Source organism: Sceloporus occidentalis, unplaced genomic scaffold, assembly GCF_023333645.1.
Source record: "Sceloporus occidentalis isolate IW3139 unplaced genomic scaffold, rSceOcc1.0.p SCAF_117, whole genome shotgun sequence".
Taxonomy (NCBI): domain Eukaryota; kingdom Metazoa; phylum Chordata; class Lepidosauria; order Squamata; family Phrynosomatidae; genus Sceloporus; species Sceloporus occidentalis.
The window spans coordinates 3,009,069-3,033,185 of NW_028317097.1; the positions used below are offsets into that span (position 1 = coordinate 3,009,069).

A 24,117-nucleotide genomic window follows, 5' to 3' on the forward strand; every position below is an offset into this window, starting at 1 on the left:
TTAAACGTCTGATTCAATACTAGGCATTTTCTTAATTATCCGTCTATTGCTGCAGGAATTCATGGCCCGTGCAGCCAAGTACACACTATTTTTGCTTGTAGCATAAGGCAGAACGTACTCTGAAACACCCATATCGCTTAGTACCCTTCCGTCCCTTGAAGAACATGATGTTCCAGATTTAATAGATGACCTTAAATAGTTGTCATTTCTAGCATTCGTTAAGGAGGACTGTTTGTAAATTTCTGCAGAGTTCCTTCCCAGGCTCAGTTTTTGATTATCCTGATAAGAATGCTGCAAACTGTTTTGATATGAATTATCAGGATAAGGGGACTTGTTTTGTATATTGTCCTTTAAGGAGTGGGTAAAAAGTGAAGCCTTGTTCCCCGGTCGTTTTTCATGCGGAGCAATTGAGTTATTAGCAAAATGACTTTCTTGAACGTATCTTTCCCTTGTTTTCAAGCTTGTACTGCGCGATGGCCGTCTGGTATCTAATTCCTTGGGCTTACTGGTGTTCTCGCAGGAACGCTGCCTATTGATTTGCAACTTATTTTTTTTCTGAAAGTGTAGAACATTATTATCATTCCAGTTGTGCTCACAAACATCCCCCGAATGCATAGAGTTGGTTGTCTCGTGGAACATTTGATTTTCATCAATATCATAAAGATTTCCTATGTGTACGCAATCCTCACACTTATAGGGTGATCTGGCCGAGTGATGACCAGTGAAACTGGGAACATTAGAAAGACAGCTTCTGCAGTGCGTGGAGTTTTGCCTATGTCTGTCATTGACTTCAGACATTGACGTGTTCTCATCTTTTAAATTATAATGCTTAGAAAATACTTTGTATTGTTTGTCGTTATTTGGAAGACTGTCTTCATTGTGCAAAGGAGTCCTAGTAACATGCTGAAATGGTTCTGTCTTTCTATAGTTGTCATTGTGATCTTGGTACACTTCATGATAATCTCCATCTTCTTGGGCAGGTGAAGTGTCTGCATATTTGGGCTGCTCCATTGGGAAGTTTGATTCCTTGTCTCCTTCAATTGTGTAAATTTTGTCACGGATTGAAGTTTGTTTGGTTTTCAAATATGCGAGCTCAACCTCACTGCAATCACTGGAATATTTGGGTATAGTGGATCGTTTCTTTAAGTTGTCCTTGCTTTTGTGATGTTTGTTATTGTTTTCAGGATCTACAGGGTAAGTGGCCCTACTTGATGACTCTGAAACATCCGAAAAATGGCCGTCCTCTGGAAGAAAGGAGTTGGTTTTTCGGACTGACTTGGCTTCTCCTGGATCCTTTTCATCTTCTGAAACATGGTTCTGTCGCAAAGTTTCCACTGACTTCTTCCACAGTTGCCTAGGCCTTGAATTTACCTTTGGTTCGGCACTGACAGCAACTTCAACAGTGTTTGGGTTGGATTCATTTAGAGTAAGAGGGTGCTGACCCTGAAACACGTAGTTATTAAGGTTGTCTTTGTGTCGGCTACCAGCTAGCACTGCGAACTCATGTATATTATCAGCATACACATCTTTATGCTTAAAATGCCTGTTCTCTGAGTAAATTAAATTGCCTTTATCAAGGACCATATCCATTAATAGCGAGCTTCTTTTAAAATAGTCAGTTGTCCTTTGGGGGGAATTACATTGTGAAGGATTTAAATTGGATAAATTTGCAATATTTTTGGAAGATTTCAAGAGTTTTAGCATGTTTGCCTGAGAAGCAGTGAAACTGAAATCTGGTGATTTTTTTCTCTCTTCTATGTGAACACCATGGATGCAGCTGTAAATACCCTGCAAAAGATGGAAAAAGAAAACAATTTAAACAACTTAGGCAATACATTAAATAATTCAATATATAGTACATTTAGTTCCTCAATGTCTATTTTTGAGAATGTTCCAAGATGGTCTCTTCTTTATATACAAACAATGTAAATTTTTATGATCATTGTATGATTTGTTTTGAGAGAAGTCATGTTTTAAGGGTACATTGCTGTATTCTGACCAAGGCCAACTGGAGGGGGGGGGGCAAAATATCCTGCATAACTCTCAGTGGACCAGATGGTTCTATAGTTGTTTAATGCTGAGTGCTAGGATATGGCTAGCAATCTGCTCAAAAAGAGGTGAGGTCGTACTCTGCACCTGCTGGCTTTAACAGGAACTTGGCTACCCTCCTCTGACACTTCTTCCCATGCTGCTCTCTCTTACAGTGACATTAATCTCAAACACGACCCCAGACTTGGTGACAGATAGGGTGGTGGTGCAACGTTCCTACTTTCAGTGACGTAAGCCTATTCCTCCTGCTCCTTCACTCTTCCTTTCTTCCTTTGTGATACATCCATTTCCCCCCTCTCTAACCATCACCTGTTATCTTGCTCTTTCAGTACTCCCCGTATTCCATTTCCATTCCTCCAAAAATGTTCAAAGATGGTTTGGAGGAATGGGAAGGAACCTCACCCATACAGATACCATCTCTCTTTTTCCCAATATTCAGCAATTCACCACAGATCTACCTCTGCTCTCTCCCATCCATCACCAGCTTTTAATGTGTAAATCACTTCTCTATATATTTCCCCCCTTACATCAGCTCTTGAGAATGAACCTGAACAACTACATGTTCTTCATGTTTTCAACTCTGGCACACAACACCATGCAGGCTGACTAGGGATAGGGTGGAAGGTCCAGGGGGGGGGGGAAACTGTAGTGGCCTTCCTGCACTACATAGTAATGCTACATTTCTCTTTGCCAAGCAAGCCTAGTTCACCTTTCTTATCTCCTTGTTCTACAACTCTACATGACTCTTTGGTACCCAGTTTATTACTATGTCCAGTCATGACCCCTTTCACTAGCCTTTCGGCGTGCAACTTTATCTTATTTTAAAGATACAATGAACTCAATTATATAATCCATGCACACTCTCCGCCCTGCATACACCTCCCTTCAAGCGCTTTTGCACATACCATTGACTCTCTTTTCTTTACCCTAACCCAGCTCTCCCCAGTCACCGAAGAAGAGGTTTTGACTTTCCTCTGGGACAATTACCTCTGCTATCCATCCATTTTCCTCTCATCTCACGGGGTCTCATCTATTGTTGTAGTCACGCTAACTAATATCTTAAATCTATCGATCTTCAGTGGAACTTTCTTATGCTTCTTTTGGGGAGTATAAGTAGTTTAAATTAATGAATTTAGTTATGCTAAAACCTGTGAAAATTTTCATTTGAATTCCTGCATTCGTTGATTGATTGAGATTGAGATCTCTAAAAAATTGCAATAGTGCCATACCAACAATTTTTTAAAAAAATTTGGTGCTATTTAATCACATTGCAGAAAAATCTGTTGCGATATTTTCTTAAAACACAATGTCTTTATAATCCCTGGTTATATAGTCCTTATAAAAACACATTTTAGCACTCAGAACTACATGGAAAAACAAAGATGTTCTGATACATTCTTTCAATAATACGGATGGAAATAACAATAAGAATGTGCTTGCACACTTTGTGGGGTTAAATCTTGGGTTTTCTGTATGTTGTCTGTATGTTCCCTTACTGCAGCTTCTCTGTTTCCTTCTGCCTTGTTTTCTCTAAATTCCAAATGGGGGAGACATTGTACTTTGCATCGGGAAACGGCAGTTCTAGTTGGATGCCTACAAGTTTCTTTTAAAGGGAGATTGGTACAAAGTAGAAGGCAGAATTTTGAATTAAAGAATCTTTTTTCTAAAGGATGGTACCATCAAAACGAAATGTTTTTATTCATTTTCCTATTTAATTTGTCTCTGTAAAGAATAATTATATGTTATGTTTTCAATTTGCTAAAAGAAAACTTTAATTTGTGCAAATACCTATGTCATTTAGTGATATTTGGGCCAATTAACTATCCCATCAACATGAGAGCACGGCACTTTCACCCCACTTTCTGTCTATGGGTAGCTGAGAGAATAATTGAGCTTAAAAGGTCATTTGTCAGAGCTTCACACGCATTGAGCTCGCATTTAGCCAGGGAACCGGTAACTGGAGGGAGGTATAAAAAGGTTAGGCACAAAAAGGAAGAAGCAAGGAGACTATTCTAGATATTAGCGATAAGCACTGTAACACTGGCAACCCTCCGTCTTCATAGTGAAAATCAATAAATACGATTGGTGTCTTATTACATCATGTTGTTACCCAGCGCTACCTGCTGTGGAAAATTGCAGTATAATGGGAAATAACCCACAACATAGCTAGAGGGAATAAACACCTGTTTTTTTTTTGGGGGGTGGGGGAACGTACCTGTCATATATTTGAAAACATAACTCCTTACTACTACCGCTAACCCTACTATATGTTAGGAGGACTTGAGCCAAGGGAGACTGACAGGTAAGTACGGGTCCTCTAAAAGTGTTATCGCAGATCATCAGCATTTCCCACTCGATTTAACCCTTTCTGTACCAAGGTTTTTTTAGTATCCTCTGTACATTTTTTTTGTCATTTTTACCTTATGTTGGTTTAATCAAGATTCCAGATTTCCATGTTTGATGTAGCCACACAAATTATATATACTTTTTTCAGGAAAAATAGGGTTTTCATTTGAAAGCATCCTGGCTTCTGCTCTCAGGGGGCAGTCTAGTCTGTGAATAAACAGCCTAATCTCCTGTGCACAGGCAGGAGATGTCCCTGCTGCAGTGAAAAGGTACAACTATGCCTAAGGGGTAATCTTGCTACAACTTTTGTGCATTTACTTGTATGTCTATATGGTAATGAGGAGGTTAAACTAAACTTCCATAAAGATCTTTTATTTTAAATAAATATGAGCACAAACACTTTATACATAAAACAACTTAGTATTTTATCTAAGCCTGGAGATACCGAATTAGATTTATTGATTCATAGTGATCTGATTATATCAATGGATCTGCTGTGTTTTGTTTTGAGACTGGAATCTTAAGACTGATGGCTTATTATAGATGGCTTATTATTAAGATGAACTGCAGACTCATCAAGCTTTCTATAGTGTCTTCATAACTTCATGTTTTGGGCCATTTGCTTTTAAGTAAAGCATCTTGCTACACTATATGACCAAAAGTATGTGGACACCTGCCCATCACAACTATATGAGCTTGTTGGACATCTCATGCCAAAACCATGGGTATTAATATGGATTTGGCACCCCTTTATGGCTATAACAGCCTCCACTCTTCTGGGAATAAATTTGGGGGAGTTTCTGTGGGAATTTTTGCCCATTCATCCAGTGGAGCATTTGTGAGGTCAGGCACTGATGTTGGACGAGAAGCCCTGTCTCGCAATCTCCGTTCCAGTTCATCCCAAAAGTGTTTAGTGGGGTTGAGCTCATCAAGCCATGCTTTTGTCCCTGGAAACGAACAGGAAAGGGCCTTCCCTTAATTGGTGCTACAAAAAGTTGGAAGCATACAGTTGTTTGTGAGTTCTGCTTGGCTTTTGCAGTTGCATTTAGCTTGGACACACAAGCGAATCCTGAGCTGGGGCGAATCTCCTAAGTGACATCTCTAAGTGAGGAGTTACAAGCAAAGAAGGAGTTAAAAAGCAAGAAGGAGGGTAAAGTATAAATCCTTGTGATTGCATATAATATATTTATATATATTTTGCGCCTTACTGTCTGTTTTTGCCAGTTATTGGAGCTATCCCCATTGCCAAGATGTCCTCCATGTTTGACAATGCGGTCAGGTGTACATCTTGCTCAATGTATGCAATCCTTGAGCAGCGCTTCGAGGGTGCATATTGCTGTGCGAGATGTGTGCGGGTTGCTCATTTGGAAGCACAAATCCTGAGTCTAGAGGAGCAACTGGCAACACTGAGATCTATTGACAACTTGGAGAGGAGTCTGCTGCTCACTGAGCAAGCTCTCTCGCAGGTAGAGGTGGGGGAGGATAGTGGGATGGAGGTACAGGACAGTCGGGCAGCTAGCTGGGTTACAGTTAGAAGGCGGGGTAGGGGGAAAAGCGCCAGGGAGGCTAGTCCTGATCTAGCACACCCCAACAAGTTTGCCCGGTTGGCAGATGAGGGGGATGTTAGTTCAGAGTTAGCAGTACTGCAGCAAGTCACTGCCTCTGACCACCAGAGGGGTGTCTGCTCCAGTAAGGAGGGAAGGAGGAGCGCAGGGCAGGCCAGACAGGTGCTGGTAGTGGGGGACTCAATTATTAGGGGGACAGACAGGGCGATCTGTCACAAAGACCGGGATCGCCGAACAGTGTGTTGTCTGCCTGGCGCTCGAGTTCGGCACATCGCGGATCGGGTTGACAGATTACTGGGAGGGGCTGGAGAAGACCCAGCAGTCATGGTGCACATTGGCACCAATGACAAAGTGAGAGGGAGGCGGAGTGTCCTTAAAAATGATTTCAGGGACTTAGGTAGCAAGCTTAAGGCAAGGACCTCCAAGGTAGTATTTTCTGAAATATTACCTGTACCACGTGCCACACCAGAGAGGCAGCGGGAGATTAGGGAGCTAAACAAGTGGCTCAGAAGCTGGTGTAGGAAGGAGGGGTTTGGGTTCATGGAGAACTGGGCCGACTTCTCTGTCGGATACAGGCTCTACGGTAGGGACGGGCTGCACCTCAATGGGGAGGGTGCAGCTGTGCTTGGGGAGAAGATGGTCAGAAGGGTGGAGGAGTGTTTAAACTAGGGAAAGGGGGGGAGGGAAACTACAATATAGAAGGGGAAGATAGTGTAGATAGAGAGCTGGGGCTTATAAATGTACCTGGGGGTGGAGCAGAGGGAGGGGTTAGAATAGTTAATAGGGATAGGCTTCATAGGGAAAAAAACCATACACCTCTAAATTGTATGCTTACTAATGCCAGAAGTCTGACCAATAAAACTGACGAACTGGAGTTAATAATGTCTGAAGAAAATTATGACATAGTGGGTATAACAGAGACATGGTTGGATGATAGCTATGACTGGGCGGTTAACATACAGGGGTATAGTCTATTCAGGAAGGATCGGAAAAAACGAAAAGGGGGAGGAGTTTGCCTTTATGTAAAGTCCAGCCTAAAGGCCACACTGCGGGAGAATATATGTGAGGGAAATGATAATGTGGAGTCATTATGGGTAGAAATATATGGAAAGAAAAATAATAAAATACTGATCGGGGTTTGCTATAAGCCACCAAATATAATGGAAGCAGCAGAAGATCAATTATTAAAGCAAATAAACAAGGCAGCTAATCACAATGAGGTGGTTATTATGGGGGACTTTAACTATCCCGACATAAACTGGGAAACCGAGACCTGTGAATCTCATAAAGGAAACCGGTTTCTGACTATAAGTAAGGATAATTATCTGTCCCAAATGGTACAGGACCCGACCAGAGGGGGCGCCCTACTGGACTTAATATTAACCAACAGACCTGACAGAGTAACTAATGTGCAGGTCAGGGGACATCTAGGAAATAGTGATCACAATATGATGCATTATAACTTGTCCTTCAATAAGGGAACTCTTAGAGGAGCCACAAGAACTATGCACTTTAGGAGGGCAAAGTTTGATCAACTAAGAGAAGCCCTTAACACCTTAAATTGGGAAAATGTCCTCAAAAACAAGAGTACAGACGCTCAATGGGAGATTTTTAAGAATATCTTAAATTCTCACTGTGAAAGGTACATACCGTATGGGAATAAAAGAGTCAGGAACAAGAGAAAACCAATGTGGATAAATAAAAATGTAAAGGGGGCAATAAATGGCAAAAAAAAGGCATTTAAGCTACTAAAACAGGAAGGCAGTGAGGAAGCACTAAAAAGCTATCGGGAAAAAAATAAAATATGTAAAAATCAGATAAAAGCAGCAAAATTGGAGACAGAAAGACTCATTGCCAAAGAGAGTAAAACAAACCCCAAAATGTTCTTTAACTATATAAATAGTAAAAAGGTTAACAATGAAAGCGTTGGCCCCTTAAAAAGTAATGAGGGAGAAGTTATAGACGGGGATCAGGAAAAAGCTAATCTATTAAATATATTCTTCTCTGCTGTATTCACAGAGGAAAATGAAATGCCAGGTAATATACAGCAGGATGAGATAAATGCCCCAGTACATGTCGCCTGTCTAACGCAGGAAGAAGTGCAGTGCCGCCTAAAAAAAATCAAAATAGACAAATCACCAGGTCCAGATGGCATTCACCCCCGCGTTCTAAGGGAGTTAAGTAATGTAATAGACAGACCCCTATTTCTAATATTCAAGGACTCTATAGTGACAGGGTCTGTTCCCCAGGACTGGCGCATAGCAAATGTTGTGCCAATATTCAAAAAGGGGACAAAAAGTGACCCGGGGAATTATAGGCCTGTTAGTTTAACTTCTGTTGTGTGTAAACTGTTTGAGGGTTTCCTAAGAGATGCTATTTTGGAGTATCTCAATGAAAATAAGTGTATGACTCCATATCAGCATGGGTTTACAAGGGATCGGTCCTGTCAAACTAACCTGATCAGCTTTTATGAGGAGGTGAGCTCAAGACTGGATCAGGGTGAATCGCTGGATGTCGTATATCTTGATTTTTCCAAAGCATTTGATACGGTGCCACATAAAAGGCTCGTACATAAAATGAGAATGCTTGGGCTGGGGGAGAATGTGTGTATGTGGGTAAGTAACTGGCTCAGTGATAGGAAACAGAGGGTGGTTATTAATGGTACATACTCTGAGTGGGTGACTGTTGCTAGTGGGGTACCACAGGGGTCAGTTTTGGGTCCTATTCTTTTTAATATATTTATTAATGACCTTGTAGAGGGATTGCATAGTAAAGTATCAATCTTTGCAGACGATACTAAGCTCTGTAACGTGGTTAACACAATAGAGGACAGCGCACGATTACAAATGGATCTGCATAGGTTGGAGGCTTGGGCTGGGATGTGGCAGATGAGGTTCAACACAGATAAATGTAAGGTTATGCACATGGGGAAGAAAAATCCAGGCTGGGAATATGTATTAAATGGGAAAGCACTGGGGACGACTGACATGGAAAAGGACTTAGGAGTTTTAGTTAACAGTAAATTTACCTGTAGCGACCAGTGTCAGGCAGCTGCTGCTAAGGCAAATAAAATCATGGGGTGCATCAAAAGGGGCATAGATGCCCACGACAAGGAAATAATTCTACCCCTGTACAAGTCACTAGTCAGACCACACATGGAATACTGTGTACAGTACTGGGCACCAGTGTACAAGAAAGATATAGTGGAGCTGGAGAGGGTTCAAAGACGGGCAACCAGAGTAATAAGGGGAATGGGAGGACTACAGTACCCAGAAAGATTATCAGAATTGGGGTTATTTAGTTTGGAAAAAAGACGGCTTAGGGGGGACTTAATAACTATGTATAAATATATAAGGGGACAGTACAGAGATCACTCCCAGGACCTATTTATACCCAGGACTGTATCTATAACAAGGGGACATCCTCTACGGCTGGAGGAAAGAAGGTTTCTACACCAGCACAGACGGGGGTTCTTTACAGTAAGAGCGGTGAGATTATGGAACTCTCTGCCAGAGGAAGTGGTGATGGTAAACTCAATAAAAGAGTTCAAAAGGAGCCTGGACGTGTTTCTTGAAAGCAATAATATTACAAGTTATGGATATTAGATTAATAGGGACAGAACGTTGATCCAGGGATTTATTCTGATTGCCATATTTGGAGTCGGGAAGGAATTTTCCCCCTGGTATGGGGCAATTGGCATCTGCTTCATAAGGGTTTTTTGCCTTCCTCTGGATCAACACAGTAGGGACACAATATGTATATAGGTTGAACTTGATGGACTTTGGTCTTTTTTCAACCTTATGAACTATGTTACTATGTTACTATGTTTAAACGGTCTTTGTATGCTGTAGCATTAACATTACTCTTCACTGAAACTAAGTGGTCCAAACCATGAAAAACATCCTCAGACCATTATTAGCCTGGGGCTGTTCACTCTTGCATTTTGTTAAATGATAAAAAAAAATGTCTTAATTTTTGAAAGCATTCTTACTTTATATACTTACTATATATATAATTAAATAAATGGGAAGAACCAATTTTCTCCTGAGACTTAATATGGTCTAGGACAGTCCCTAGAGTTATAATACTTTTTCAGCTATGCTGTTTATTTTCACAGCAAGAAAGGATATATGTGTAGGAACATAACCAATGCGGAACAAAACAATTGTACAACAAATTTATATCTAGAACATTGGAAACAAAGTGTTCTTATTTCAACATCACATTGCTGCAGCAGAACAAAGCAACAAAAATATTGTATAAGTGGTGAACCTAATGCTGATGTCCATGAATATGCTTTCATGTTATTTGAAATATTGCCCCTCCGTCCATATGCAAACAATTAAAGATATGACCTTGGTTATCACTAAAAATTGAGACACATTGACATTTTCTATGAGCTACAAATATAGAGGGCAGATACAGTTGTTATCACCATAAAAGAAATCCGATATATTAGCTAGTTGTATCCCAACATAATACTCAAGAATAAATATATAAACCAACTAATCTGCACATCACAAATGTGTACTTGAAAAGCGATATTAACAACATCCAAAATTAAAGAATTTCTATAAAATGCAGATAACTTTATTTACAAAAGTGTGAGTCTTACGTTAAAAAGGTGATCTTTTACCAAAACATGAGCGATTCTCAAAACACGAGACTCAGCAAAAAAATGAATATTCTCTACTTCTACTCTCCGAGTCTCTGAGCACTGCTAGAATGTCTGCCACAAACAAGAGCTCTGATATGAAATGATCTGATCATGATATTTAGCTAAGGGCTCTAATATGCAGATGCAAGGTACATCCCTTGTTCCATTAGAGATACTGATGTGATAAAATAAACCTTTTTTAACTCTTTACCTGGGTTTCTCATAGAGACTTAAAATTGTTGTGACTTCTTACATAAAACCAATGGAGCTTGTTGAAGGCTCTTCTACATGGAACAGTAGAAGGATCCTGGGATAATGATGTCGTCTAATTAAGTGTGAGATGTTTAAGAATTACATGTCTACACAAAGTGAATCTAACTTGGCCATTGCTCTGCAATGTTGGTAACAGGATAGCCATTCTATTCCTTTCTAGTGGCCAGGATTTTATACTTGGCATCAGATAACCCATCTGGCCTTGGCGCTTTATGTGGCTTCAGTTTCTTAAACACCATAACTATCTCTTCGTCTAACAGGCTGTCACTTTGTGCAACTTATTTTTTTTAAACTCTAATATTTACCTTTGAGACGGCTGATGTGTGGCACGATTCTCCCTAGTATATTTTTGATAATGGGGGCAGAGGCTCCCACTATTTATTCCATATAATAAACCATGCCCACTTGAAAAGATATACAGGTTCTTTCTGTCTCAGCTTATCACCAAGCAGAATGGTAATTTTTTACCTTTATTCCCTTTGGAATAGTAAACTTCTTTCAGCCGTCTTAACATAAATTACATTTTCTGCTGCTGTAATTGCAACTGTTCATCCTTGACTACCTTCATCTCCTTGTGAATTCTCTTCTGTGTTTTAGATTTATTCTGCCTGTCTATTGCTCGGTAACTTATCTATTAAGGCAATGGATTTTGCATTCTGAAGATGCTTTGCTGCAGCTGCCTGGTTGACAAAATGACCCCTAAATACTGCCTTATGGTCCTGCCAGACTGTATATACTGTACTGAGACCTCTAGAGTTGTGTTCTCTTTGAAGTACTCTTTGACATATGAGTTCTGCGCCTCCGGGGCCACAAGCGTGCTTTTATTCATCCACCACAGCCTGGCATAGGATGTGCGGACTCAATAGTTTTGAGCACAGTAGCATAATCTGTCCTATAGAACTTTTTGTGGTTTGCAGTTTATTTAACTAGCAAACTGTCCATCCTGGAGTGTATTTGTATAAAATGTATAATCCCTGTCTAATTGGAGCATGTATCCTCCCTATATAATGAATGCATTATGAACAATCTTCGTAGCTATAGTAGAGTTCATCGGTGGATCTAGATGACTTTAAGCAGCAACGCAGTGCATTTCTAATTATGCCTATGTTTATGTTCTTAAGCCCCTTGACATTTAAAGTAAGACACACTTTAAATCCATTCTGATGTGTCTATTTACCAAAAGTGGATATTAGAAAATTACTTGCATTATCTCAGATTGCTCATAGAGAAATACAACTGGCCTACACTGCAAATGTTCAGTTTTGGTTATATACATACTTACCACTTTTGGCCAACTTCCCAGTAAACATGAACAATAAATATAAAATGCAGAACAAAAAACAGTTCTATCGATGGCCCTGTACACGCAGTTTAGCATTGGCATCTTGCTTGATGTTTCTTACCATTCACTTCTTATTATCTGTTCCATTATTCCTGATTTAGTGGTTCCTGAATTTTGTTTTTTTAGTATCGCTTATGATTGCAGTCTGCCCTAGCCACTTAACCTTACTGACTAAAGTAAAATATATCCCTGCATTTTTTAATTCTCATCGGTGTTTAAAACAATTTCTAGAACAATATTTTAAAGTGGGATTTATTGTCTTAAATGTAAAGGGCAATGAAGTTTAGGTCACTGATTAATTTAGGACATTTTTACAGTGGTGAAAAGCTAATTAATTCTCTGAATACAAATAATTAGTATGTGGATAATTTTTTTTTTCCGTAATATACACACGCATTTGACTGGGTAATAAATTAAATTTGCGGTGTTCGGTTCCTACAATAATACATCTTGTGGTCTTAAAATGCGAACCCACAACATACAGTATATACCTACAAAATGTAAGGATACATAAATGTTCGGGACCTCAGATGTCTTTAGATAGAATGTTGGCCCAATAACACCAACTAAAAACTCAATTTTCCCTTGGGCTAAACTATATGCATTTTTATTAAAAATATAAAAAATAATGTTGAAACAAATACTGTTCTTTATTGGTTTACTTACTCTGCTTATTGAGAAGAGTAATCCTGGCTTCCCAGTACAAACTCCAGTAAAACAGTAACGTAGTTTCCAGTAAAACAAATGCTCCCACACAAAAGTAATAAGACTCAAACCCATGGCGGCAGCAAGCATATAGAATACGCCTGCCATGTTATCAATATCCAGCTGGCTGCTCATAACTTCATTTTTCTCATTGTGGCAGATACCAGTCAACCATAAGGTTTCCAGTTCCTCCATTTCACCTAAATGTCACAAAACATGTTTTAGTTTATTTTAGACCGCAAATCATGTTACTTGAATATAACCAGTACAGTATGTCTCTAGATACATTCTAACATTTCATTCCAGATAAGAACTATATGAATATTGCAGATTCTTTATTAAATATGCAGTGATTAATTATATATAAAGAATAATTCTTAAGAAAAACAACAGAATGAAGGATAGAATGGAAGACAGAGACAACAATAGGATAATATGCTGTGGTTGAAGCAGGTGGGTATCCATTTCTAATACAAAGAAACATATAATTTTACAGCAGATAAACGTTCAACAATTCTCTCTACTTTTCTACTGCTTCAAAATATTACTGCAATTTCTGCTGTCTCAAAATCGTCCTATCCTATGTATAATATAGAAAAATAAAAACATAAAATGTGACGTTTTGAGAACGAATAAAATAAGTAAAAATAAATTCTGCCCCGACTCAATGAAAAGATGTTTATTATCTGAGTCCCAACATGTTATTTCACCAGAGTTTGTGTTTGTGAATGTCCTCTTGGGTCTGGGTATTTTAACCCTTCATGGTACGTAGATTGTCCATGCGTTCTGCGAGCTCTTTTAATGATATTTTCCCAGCATATTACATTTGAAAAAAAATTGACAGCACTCAAATCTTAAGAATTAAGATGTAAGGGTATTAACTGCTATCCCGCAATACTCTTCTAATTTATTAATGCCCTTTTGAGCACAGGGTGGGGAAACAGGAGGTCAGTTTGAGAAACTGAAATTAAAATTGCTAGTACTAGTTAAAGTGCTTCCATCTTACTGACAGCAATTCAAGAGTTATTGCATATTCAAGCTGCTGTTGAATTTCACCCTGACAAGATGTCTTTAAAGCAGATAGACTTTCTGTTGAGTATTGAGTTGAGCTAACATTAATGAATAAGCTGTCCTGCAAAGTACACTTACTTACCAAATCAATTATTCTGGTCTCTTAGTGAACCAACGACGGAATGCAAATTGTAATTGATAATTACAATACTATGAAACCATGTCTGATGAATGACTAGCAAACCCAATCATATTTATTAATGTTTTAGAAAATAACATAGAATACATAAAATATACATTCCATGTATTAATCGGTGTGCTAATATTCTTTTTTATTAATAATAATCATGGTTTATTGTTTTTAAGTTTTAGGTAGATATTTAGTTTCTTAATAAGTGAAATGAAACGCTCTTCAAAGTTATCCAATGTCTAAAAAAATAATTATACTTGCACATAAATAAGAAATATATTAAATAAATAACATGTATTATATAGGAACTTTAATTATTAAATACAGATGATTAAACTGTGCATATTATAATGTTTACATGAACAACTTTGTATATGTAATATTATCTAAGCATGCTATTTTTGGATATATCTTGCATATTCAAGCAATTTTATTTTCTAAACAATGTTAAAGCACAGATAAATAACTCACCATCTCCAACAAACTGGAGAAGAGCTAAATCAATAGGTCTTTTCCATGGGGAGCCTTTCTGGAGTGCAATGCCATAGCCAGTGGTAGCAAAAATATACCCACTACCAATGGTCACAAGCTTGCAGCCCTCATCTCTTCCAGCCATATAGTTCAGCACTGCTGCATCATAGATGAATGCATCTAATTTTCTGCAAAGACATTAGAAATTAAAATCTGTGTCCTATTAATAGACTAAAAAGTATCAAAAGGTCATGCATCTGAATGATGTCTGCTGGATGCTGAGATGTGAGATCATTTCCCCTTTTGCCCCAGATTAATAAAAGAAAGGAAAAAAATCTTGTCACAAAACTCCTCTTTCTCACTATCTATCCCCTCTCCCCATTTATAACTATCTACCACCTCTGCCCCTTCTCATTGCCTCCCCCCCCCCTACTTCTCATTATCCTTACTTACCTTGTTGGGTCATGCGGTGGGAGCAGGAGGCGTCCGTCTTCCCGCTCTGCCGCAGTGCACGCTTCACAGCTGAGCGCCGGAATATGACATCATATTTCGGTGCTCAGCATGAAACGCCGGCACCGCGACGGAGGCACGGAGAGTGAGGGGCGCCGAGCGGTTGCTGAAAACTTCATGAACGACCGCTCGGCGCCCCTGCCCGGGACGTAAATTAAAACATTGGTTTTTTTTGGTTGTTTTAACTTTATTTAACATCCTCCATGTGCGGCCGCATAGGTCGCACACCCCTAAGGCCGGCCCTGTATAGAGGTGCTGTTATGAGATTACCAGTTACACAGGGCAGCATTCTGGACTTCTTCCTCCCACTTTCTGCATAGATAAGCACTCACTTTTGAGAGCTGATTTTACTGGGACAATTTGTCGCATACTGTCGTCTTCCATCTCAAATTTATGCCCTCTATGGTTGGTCTATGTGTCTGTCTGCCTGCCTCTTTTTTGGCTCTTTAAATGAGGGCAAGTTTCAACTAACATGCCCTTGTCTGCAACACACAAAATGTAAACTTGCATGCACTCAGGAACACATACTGTATATATTAATATTAGTAAACATATAAGCGTTAACATGGAGGAACATGTCGAGAGAAAGCCACCTATATCTGCTATATAGCATAAAGTAAAGGAAAAAAAATCACTCGTATTGTCGTCCTGTTATTTTCGATTCATTATAACTATTTTATAAAGCACTCATTAAGCCCATAGCATTGTACTTGTGTCTTTTATGGATAAATGAATTAACAGAATATATAAAACATAACTTTACATTATAAATGCCTAAATACAGGTGCATTTTCATTTGTAATATTTACATATTTCAAACATATCTGTACACAAAATAAAAGGACATACATACCCAGTTTTTAAAGTGACTAATGCATCTTGCACTCCTTTTTGATTAAATTTCACCATGTACTGATGCATATCTGGATAGTTGTTTCTGATATTCCTCTCAGTGCTTCCATTTGGGACGGTACCAAAGCGAAATGGAGGAGAATAATCATGTGGCCTTTGAAACTGAAAAATTTCCAGACAAGAGACAGATTAGTTGTTTAGAGTTTTGCCATGATAAGCACATGCCAGATTCTATCTTTAATAAAAAAAAAGGTCAGGGGCGAGCTCCCCATTGTGGGTCCATCCAGCCCATCCGTACCTGAGTAAAAGTGGTGGACTATGCCGCTACCAGCACAGACCTCGTTCTTATCATGCTGCTTGTTGTTGGTGCGCAGGACTCAATGGAGGAAGCATTAAGAGAGGTCTGTGCTGGTCACTGAATGGTCCTCCACCTCAGAACAATAGAGGTTGTTGAGGGGGGTCAAGAGACAGTTGCCACAGGCACCTAAAGTAACAATGGGGCCGGGCAGCTGCCTCTTTTGACCTGCTTTATAGACAGCACTGAGCTTTACATTCATACATGATGAACCAAATGGTTCTCAAACTAAAAACATCCGGGAAGTTATATTACAATAATGTAGGGCAAGTAGGGTTTCATGGATCCATCTATTTATCTATCATTTGCTATCATTCTACAAACTTATTGGTATGTACAATTTAATTTAGGCACTTTAAGCAGTATTTATAAAATAATAACTATGTAATGAACCAAGTTTCCCCGGCATGTATTGAATTATGTATGGCTCAATGCCTGTAAAATAGAACAATTCCTTGCTTGCCATAGTACTTTGCCCCAGAATGACTTTTCATTACTAATCCCCCATAATGTTGTTCAATTAACACCAAAGATTATTACACAAAAAGAAACATAATAATAAAATAGTCCAATTTAATTCAACTAAATGCATTTCTGCAATTTGTTTCTTATGAAATGCTGGCATGCATCTTACTGTAAGCAGTGGAATTGCATAAACAGCATACATTCAATGATCGTCCTAAACCTAAACTGTGGTTAATGGTGGCGGAATTAACTACAGATTCTAGATTGTGACCATAAGACATATATATATCATAATCAATAGAAAACAGCTTCTCGTAAATCATTCAAGTGTGCAGATATTAGAGCATCCGCAGGGGATACTTTTTCACATGTACTTTCTAGACCAATAAATGTTTTGTCTAGGATCTTTGGGCATGTCTATAGGAATTCAACACACTATACAAAGCTGAAATTAACACCCTGTACGTATGCAGAGAGGAAAAAAACCCACACTATAACAATGACAATTTAACCCTTTAATTTCAACACATGGATAACAGCATAACAAGAAGCTGCTGCGTTACTCTTGAGTTAAATGAGATGCCTCTGTAAGGGTTGCACAGACTTATTTATAACCACAATAACTTCTGTAGAAATATACATTTGACATATATCCCAATATTTGACATATTTTTTTTTGGTGGGAGGGGTGGACATAATAAGTAGTAGACTAATAAGTAGGCACATAGCCATAGAAACATAGGCAGATTAGAAGCCTTTTGGCCCATCTAATCTATACAATACATATAATAAGAAACACACAAATAGATCATAAAATTATATATATATATATACATACAATATATACACATTGGGGTGCGGTTGAAATAACCAATACCTAACCAATACCTACACACAACAAAACAAGGAAACAAATGCACATGTGAGGCATTCATATTGAGGATTTCTTCACACTATAAGGCCATATATTGCTTAGCCTGCCACTACTTCAATGTACCCCAGTATTGGTGAGTGCCATATAATCGTAAAAAGTAACGGCTTACCGTGAACTGCACTGCCTCATTAATAGTGTCCAGAGAGGGCTTTAAATTGCAGGATACCCTTAGTGTGTTAAAATGCAATGCGGCCCCACTGAATGGTATGCAGCATACCAAATAAAAAAATATGCTATAAGTAAATGGAAAATATGTTCAACCTACCTTTTTGTCACTAAGTCCAGTCACCTGATCTACAAACTCCTCTTGGATCATAAATGCAGCCAAATTGGCAGTGTAACTTGCCAAAAAGATCACAGCAAAGAAAGCCCAGATGGACACAATGATTTTGCTGGTTGTACCTTTTGGATTTTGCACAGGCACTGAATTATTGAAGACCAAACCCCAAAGCAGCCAGACAGCTTTTCCAATTGTAAAAGATGGTCCATGTGGGTCTGGAAAAATAGAATAATATTGTAAATACATTTTGAACACATATGGTTGAATACTTTTGAATTCAGAGCGTTCTACTAAAGTTAATTTAAATTAAACATTCAGTCCAGAGGGAAAGTATCATCATACAACTGGTTCATAAAGCAAAACATGACATTTCCAACTGAATGTAACCAATTAAAATAAAACTTCTGAGGATAACAACCTCATTTTTCTCGTTAGTAGCATTACTAATCGATAAAATAACTCAATGAATTTGACCAATTACTAAATAATGTAGAGACATCCTTCATAAAGAATTATCTTCAATAGACTCTTAACCCCCTAATGGCAAAGGCTTTCTTTTTTTTTATAACTGTCGATGAGAGTTGACCCTCTTTGTAAACTATATATATATATATATATATATATATATATATATTCCTAATCAAAATGTTTGTACACTGCTGTACTTTTTATATCACCGCACTTACTGTATCTCTCCTTTCACTATTCAATGCAAATCAATGACCATACTAAACCACATACAATGGTGTGAAATCTCAGTAAATGCTGCATTCAAGCCATTGAAAAACCCTTCCCTGGAATCATTTCAATGCAGTGCACACTCACAATCAGTATTAAAATGGATACATTTTTCACCAGTATATTTCAGACCACCCAATTGTTAGTCTAACCCCCACCAGACCTGACTAAACTAAATGTAGACATTGCATAAAAGCAGAGTGTTAAATAGTGCTCTGTCAAAGGTTGCTGCAGGTTTTTCATCCCAATTAGCTGTGTCAAGGGAGTGCTCCAATGTGGTTTTGTATTTTTCCTTCGATCTGGTGGTTAAGTGATTTCTCTGAGCACATGTTGTGATTAGGTGATACGGTTGTTTACCGCTTATGTGCATTTTGGCTGAGAACGCTCATTGTTGTGCATTTAGTGAGGAACATTGAATTGCTCTGCACATTTGTATTCAGGACTAATCTTCTATATTTCCAGACAATGACAATTTAGTGATGAGTATTGAATTGTGGTCAATATTGGGTGCAGAATTGAAAAATGTACACTGTACTCTTTATCCAAGATAGCAAACTGTTCAGCTGAATCTATGGTGAAAGCAGAAAACCTTATTTCCCCAATTATAAAGTCCTCAATCCCTCTTGGCCCTGTTTCTGTGGCTGCTATCAGCTACCTACCTCATAAAACCAGCTCAAAGAGCAGTAAATGACTCATTAGTTTCCAATGTCTCTCTGTGTTGGTAGCTGATTTCCAAATCTCTAATATAAACCTCTAGTATATGTGCTGGCACAGAAGCATGAACCCTGGAACACTCATTCCAGCTATTCAAATATACAGAAGGTTATGTTAAATGTTCAATCCAACTATCATTTATTGGCATAACTGATTAAGTAGAGCAGTTGGATTGTTTAAATGTAAGGTAACATGGAGCAGTATTAGAGTTAGTGGTCAGATTTTGTCAAGATTAATTCATTTGATTGCCTGCCATAGCTGAGTCATCTCTCCCTCTAACACAGTTAACTAGAAGATGTTACTTTTGCTGGGGTTATACAAGGCATGCTATGATTAGCATTTTTGGCAATGTTCCCATAAAATGTGGTTAAGGTTCAAAAAGGGTACAGTGTTAAACATGATAGAGTACGATAAACGTAACAGATGCTGCTTATTAAGTATAAGCAAATGCAAACACCCAAGAAAAAATCAAGGACAGAATGCTCATGTTACACACTGCAAAGGAAAAAACTATAGTTAACCAGAGATATATATACTGAAAAAAACCTACCTCAGATCACACTAAACCTAAACTTTCTTACATTAAATAAAACTAAAAACTTTTGTAAACCTCAAGTTACTTACGCTGGGAGGCTGTTCCACTTATCCACCACCCTCTTATAAAAGTAAATATTCCTTACATTAAGTAAAAATTTCTTACATGTGGGAGCAGCACCAGATTCCCCAAACATAACAAACAGTGGCTTGAATATAAAACTAATGTTGCCTCACTAAGCTGCTCTAAAATATTATATAATTGTAACTTAACCACAGAGGTTTAACAACTAACAAGGATCCCGAGTGCAGGGCCGGCCCGACAATGGAGCCGAGTGGGGCAACCGCTCCAGGCGGCACTTTTGAAGGGGCGGCACCGCCCCAAGCCCTTTTTTTTTTATTTAAAGCGAAAGAGAGAGAAAGGGGCGCCGAGTGGTTTTCGCTTACCAAGCTGTCAGTACCCGCTCGGCACCCCTCTCTCCTCTGCGGCGAGTCTTCCTGTTCGGTCGCGGTGCCGGCTTGTAATGCTGAGTGCCGGAAGATTTCCGGCGCTCAGCATTACAAGCCGGCACCGAGACCGAACAGGGAGACTCGCCGCAGGACTGCTGAAAGGTAAGTACAAGGGGGGGGGAGAGGAAGGGTAAATAAGGGGCGGGCGGGGGGGAGTAAGGGTAGATAAGGGGGGGGCGGCGGCATTTTAAAATTAGCCCCAGGCGGCATTTTGCCTTGGGCCGGCCCTGCCCAAGTGTAGCATGTATGAAGTCAAAACTGTTAAGCCAAGCCCAACACATTTCCCAGTGATCATCACAGCTTCCTTGAGAAATTTCCAGGGACACTTTGCCTCCAGGTAGGCACATCTTTCCGTAATACTGTGTATTATGTGCAGGGGAACAAATGTTATCAAACAAATACATCTTATGTAATTTTTTTTACCAGAGCTTAATTAATATGCAAATGGAAATTAACCATTTTACTGCCTGTAAAATAAAAATTGTGCATTCATTTTGCAGGTACAATGTACACTACACTCCCCTCTCTCCTCTGCAGCTTCACATGCTGACTATCTCCCGCGTATCCTCTCTTGCCCCCACTCTCATCTCTCCTGTCAGTATCATCTCTGTATCTTTACAGAGAGATCAGAGGAGACCAGACAATGGCTGGAGAAGGTGAGTGAGCAGGTAGGGGGAGAGTGCAGGGGCCACAGATATAACTAGGGGAGAGGGCAGAGGGCACAGATACTTATTTTTAGGCATCAAATTTAACTTATGAATACAAAAGCCCTCCTAATTTTATCTGAACTGAAAGGGTAGGAATGAAAACAAAGGAGCCAAATACGAAATTAAAAATTTATCAATAATGATTTGGGGCCTTGTTTACAAGACTACTATCTCCTTTTGTGTCCCAGAAAAATAGAGAGATCTCTTGCTACTGTTCACTATATCATGATTACTTTAATTAGTATAGTTTTGCTTGCTATAGTCACAATTAGACAGGAATCATCTTAAAACATTTGCGCAAATGTGTCTCTAAAAATCACATTGTAGATTTAGTACTAACAATCTTGAAACAGGGTACTGATTTATCTGAATAATATGTATTAAAATGTATTCTTACCTTTCCCTTTTGCTAAATTCCTGTTATATCCTACAGGACTAAAGTACTCAAATATAAAAACAGCCACTGCAGACACAATAAGAAGCATCACAAACATCATCACCCAGACAGAAGCACTAAATGGTTCTGCAGCAAAATGGAAAAAAAAGAACAGACACGATTCATTAAACTGACAGTAGAAAAATACATTTATTGTAAATATTCCACATTATCATATCCTGAACAAATATCCTATTTTAACATGAGTGTTGCTATACTATAGAATCTTTCTGTCAGCACATCTAAAATAGCCAAGGAATTATTTTATAAAACGTGCTCCTAAAATAATTAACAAATTAGTTCTGGTTTATAAATTTGGAACTTTGATCAAACATCATGATTAAAATTCTATTTTACCATTTTTGTTTTTTGTATGTCTAAGAGGTCATATAGAAACAAATGGTGAAATGTAATCTTTTTAAAAATAATTTGATTTCTATGTTTTTTCTTGTGTCAGTTTTAATGTAGATTTGTCAGTGAACTTCCAACAGCTATCAAGCAATAAAATGCAATGATCACAAGCTGAGCAATCGGAATACAGTGTGGAAAATGTAAGGGCTTTGATTAACCTCTTAATGACAAAGCCCGTACATGTACGGGCTCAAAATGCATTGTTTTCAATGGGTTTAGGGACCGCCCATTGTCCTTAAGGGGTTAAGACATATTCTACTAAGAAACAATCATATTGTAGTAGTTTGTAATGATCTTAACAAAAATGATTTCAATCCACAAGATTGTTGTATGTGTAAAGTGAATCACCAACTCAACTAGAACTGTTGTTTTGATTATTATATTCATTACCTCTTTATGTTATTTCCATAATTCATACTGCCATTCTATTATCAGCAGTTTCGAATGGTGGCTCTAACCTTATACTAAATTATTATGCATAAATGTGTTCTGTGCGAGTGGTCCTTGTATTCACTCTTTAAGAACAGATATTATGCAAAAAATGTAGCTGGAAATACCAATTTTAGTTTGATATACTTGACCCTCTGTTAATAACTCAAACATACCTAATCATGATCTAGGGTGTATGGAGAATTAAAGTGTAAAATGATCTAGGCTTTTGCATTGAAACATTCTAAATACACTTCAGGCAGAGATTGGGTTTTCATAATATTGTTTCGACTGTCCTTTATGTAAGGTCTGTATTTGACGGCGCTCAGCTCCAAGGGAATTACATTTGATATATATATCCTATTTTGACTATGTATGTTCAAGCAGTCGGCAAATACCCGTTTCACAATAAATCCTATTTCTAACTTTCTGTTCAAACAACTAAAATATTTTATTTTACTGACATAATAAATGTTTTAATTATTTCTTAATTTGTAAATCTTACACGGATGTATTTTCAAAACTTAGCCTATATATGGATGTTATTAAAAGGTCAGTATTTGTTAAGATAAGTAGTTATTTTGCTATTTCTTTAGGTTAAAGAATGGCACCCAGTTAATTTCCAACTTCAACCTTTACTTTTCAATTACAACTAAGCAAATAGACAAATAATAAGTCAGCACTTACCTAAAAAAGCTGATGGAGAGACGGTGCCATTGCTACGTGATACCATAACACTAATTCCTGTTTCAACAAATGGAACTGAAAAATCCACAACCTCTGAACGCTCTTCATTAATAGTAAGTGAGCCCACTGCCATAGCTGCTCGTTTATAAACCACCTGTTTAACAAAGAAAATGGAGAGAAAAACAGAACAAATATATTATTTATAGGACACAAGTGAAATACTTGGAAACATGTCTTAGCAAGTTCTAATTAAGGAGCTCTTTTACCTAACAGAACTTACTTCCCCAATCATTCCATTCCACACTTTATTAATTTTTTTGCCATGTTTTCCATTTGTTACAAGGTAAAGGTCATAAGTAAATTTCACAGTCTTTGAAAGCTTCTTCAAGATGTCTATGCAAAATCCTTTGCAACATTTTTTCACATAAGTCCCTTCGGTTGTTGAATTACTGCAACAGAAAAGTAATTAAATCAAAACATTACAAAAGCTGTTAAAGCATAACTTAAAACTCTTCTACAAAATGTGCATTTCCCGACTGAAAAAAACCAAAGCAGACTAATATAATAATTTATTGACTGTCTTGGGCAATATTTCCAGCATACGTTTAAGATTAACGTAAATAGGACTGTAAATCTCATTTTTTTTAAAGTAAGGATGGCAGAAGGTTAACGCTCCCTGGAAAATAGCCAAGAAAAGAAAAATAAATCAAACTGAGATTCATTCTCTATTTAACTGGCTTTCTTTTTCTTTACATGGATCTGTGCTTAATCCTTTTGAGTATATTACCTAAAAAGTTGAGTGAGCAGTCAAGTTGATGGTTAAAATAACTGACTGGACTTGATGGAAGTTGCATGAATTTGCATGCAAACACTTGCAAAGCAACTGGTCTGTTCACTAATATATTTTTTGCCTGCATGTAGATGTGAGTGCTTGTGACTTGAATTA

At 38.2% G+C, this 24,117-nt stretch overlaps 1 protein-coding gene across 1 annotated transcript in view; it reads right to left on the minus strand.

The window, feature by feature from the left end:
• Positions 1-24,117, minus strand: part of LOC149282418 (glutamate receptor ionotropic, NMDA 2A-like) — a 128,445-nt gene continuing 104,328 nt past the window's right edge. Inside the window, exons 5-12 of the mRNA XM_089498246.1 lie at positions 23,452-23,620; positions 23,172-23,325; positions 21,606-21,731; positions 17,991-18,220; positions 15,973-16,133; positions 14,610-14,797; positions 12,899-13,137; positions 1-1,788 (exon numbers count right to left, since the gene is read on the minus strand). Coding sequence (XP_089354372.1) covers positions 1-1,788; positions 12,899-13,137; positions 14,610-14,797; positions 15,973-16,133; positions 17,991-18,220; positions 21,606-21,731; positions 23,172-23,325; positions 23,452-23,620 — 3,055 coding nt within the window. The remainder of the gene's footprint in view (positions 1,789-12,898; positions 13,138-14,609; positions 14,798-15,972; positions 16,134-17,990; positions 18,221-21,605; positions 21,732-23,171; positions 23,326-23,451; positions 23,621-24,117) is intronic.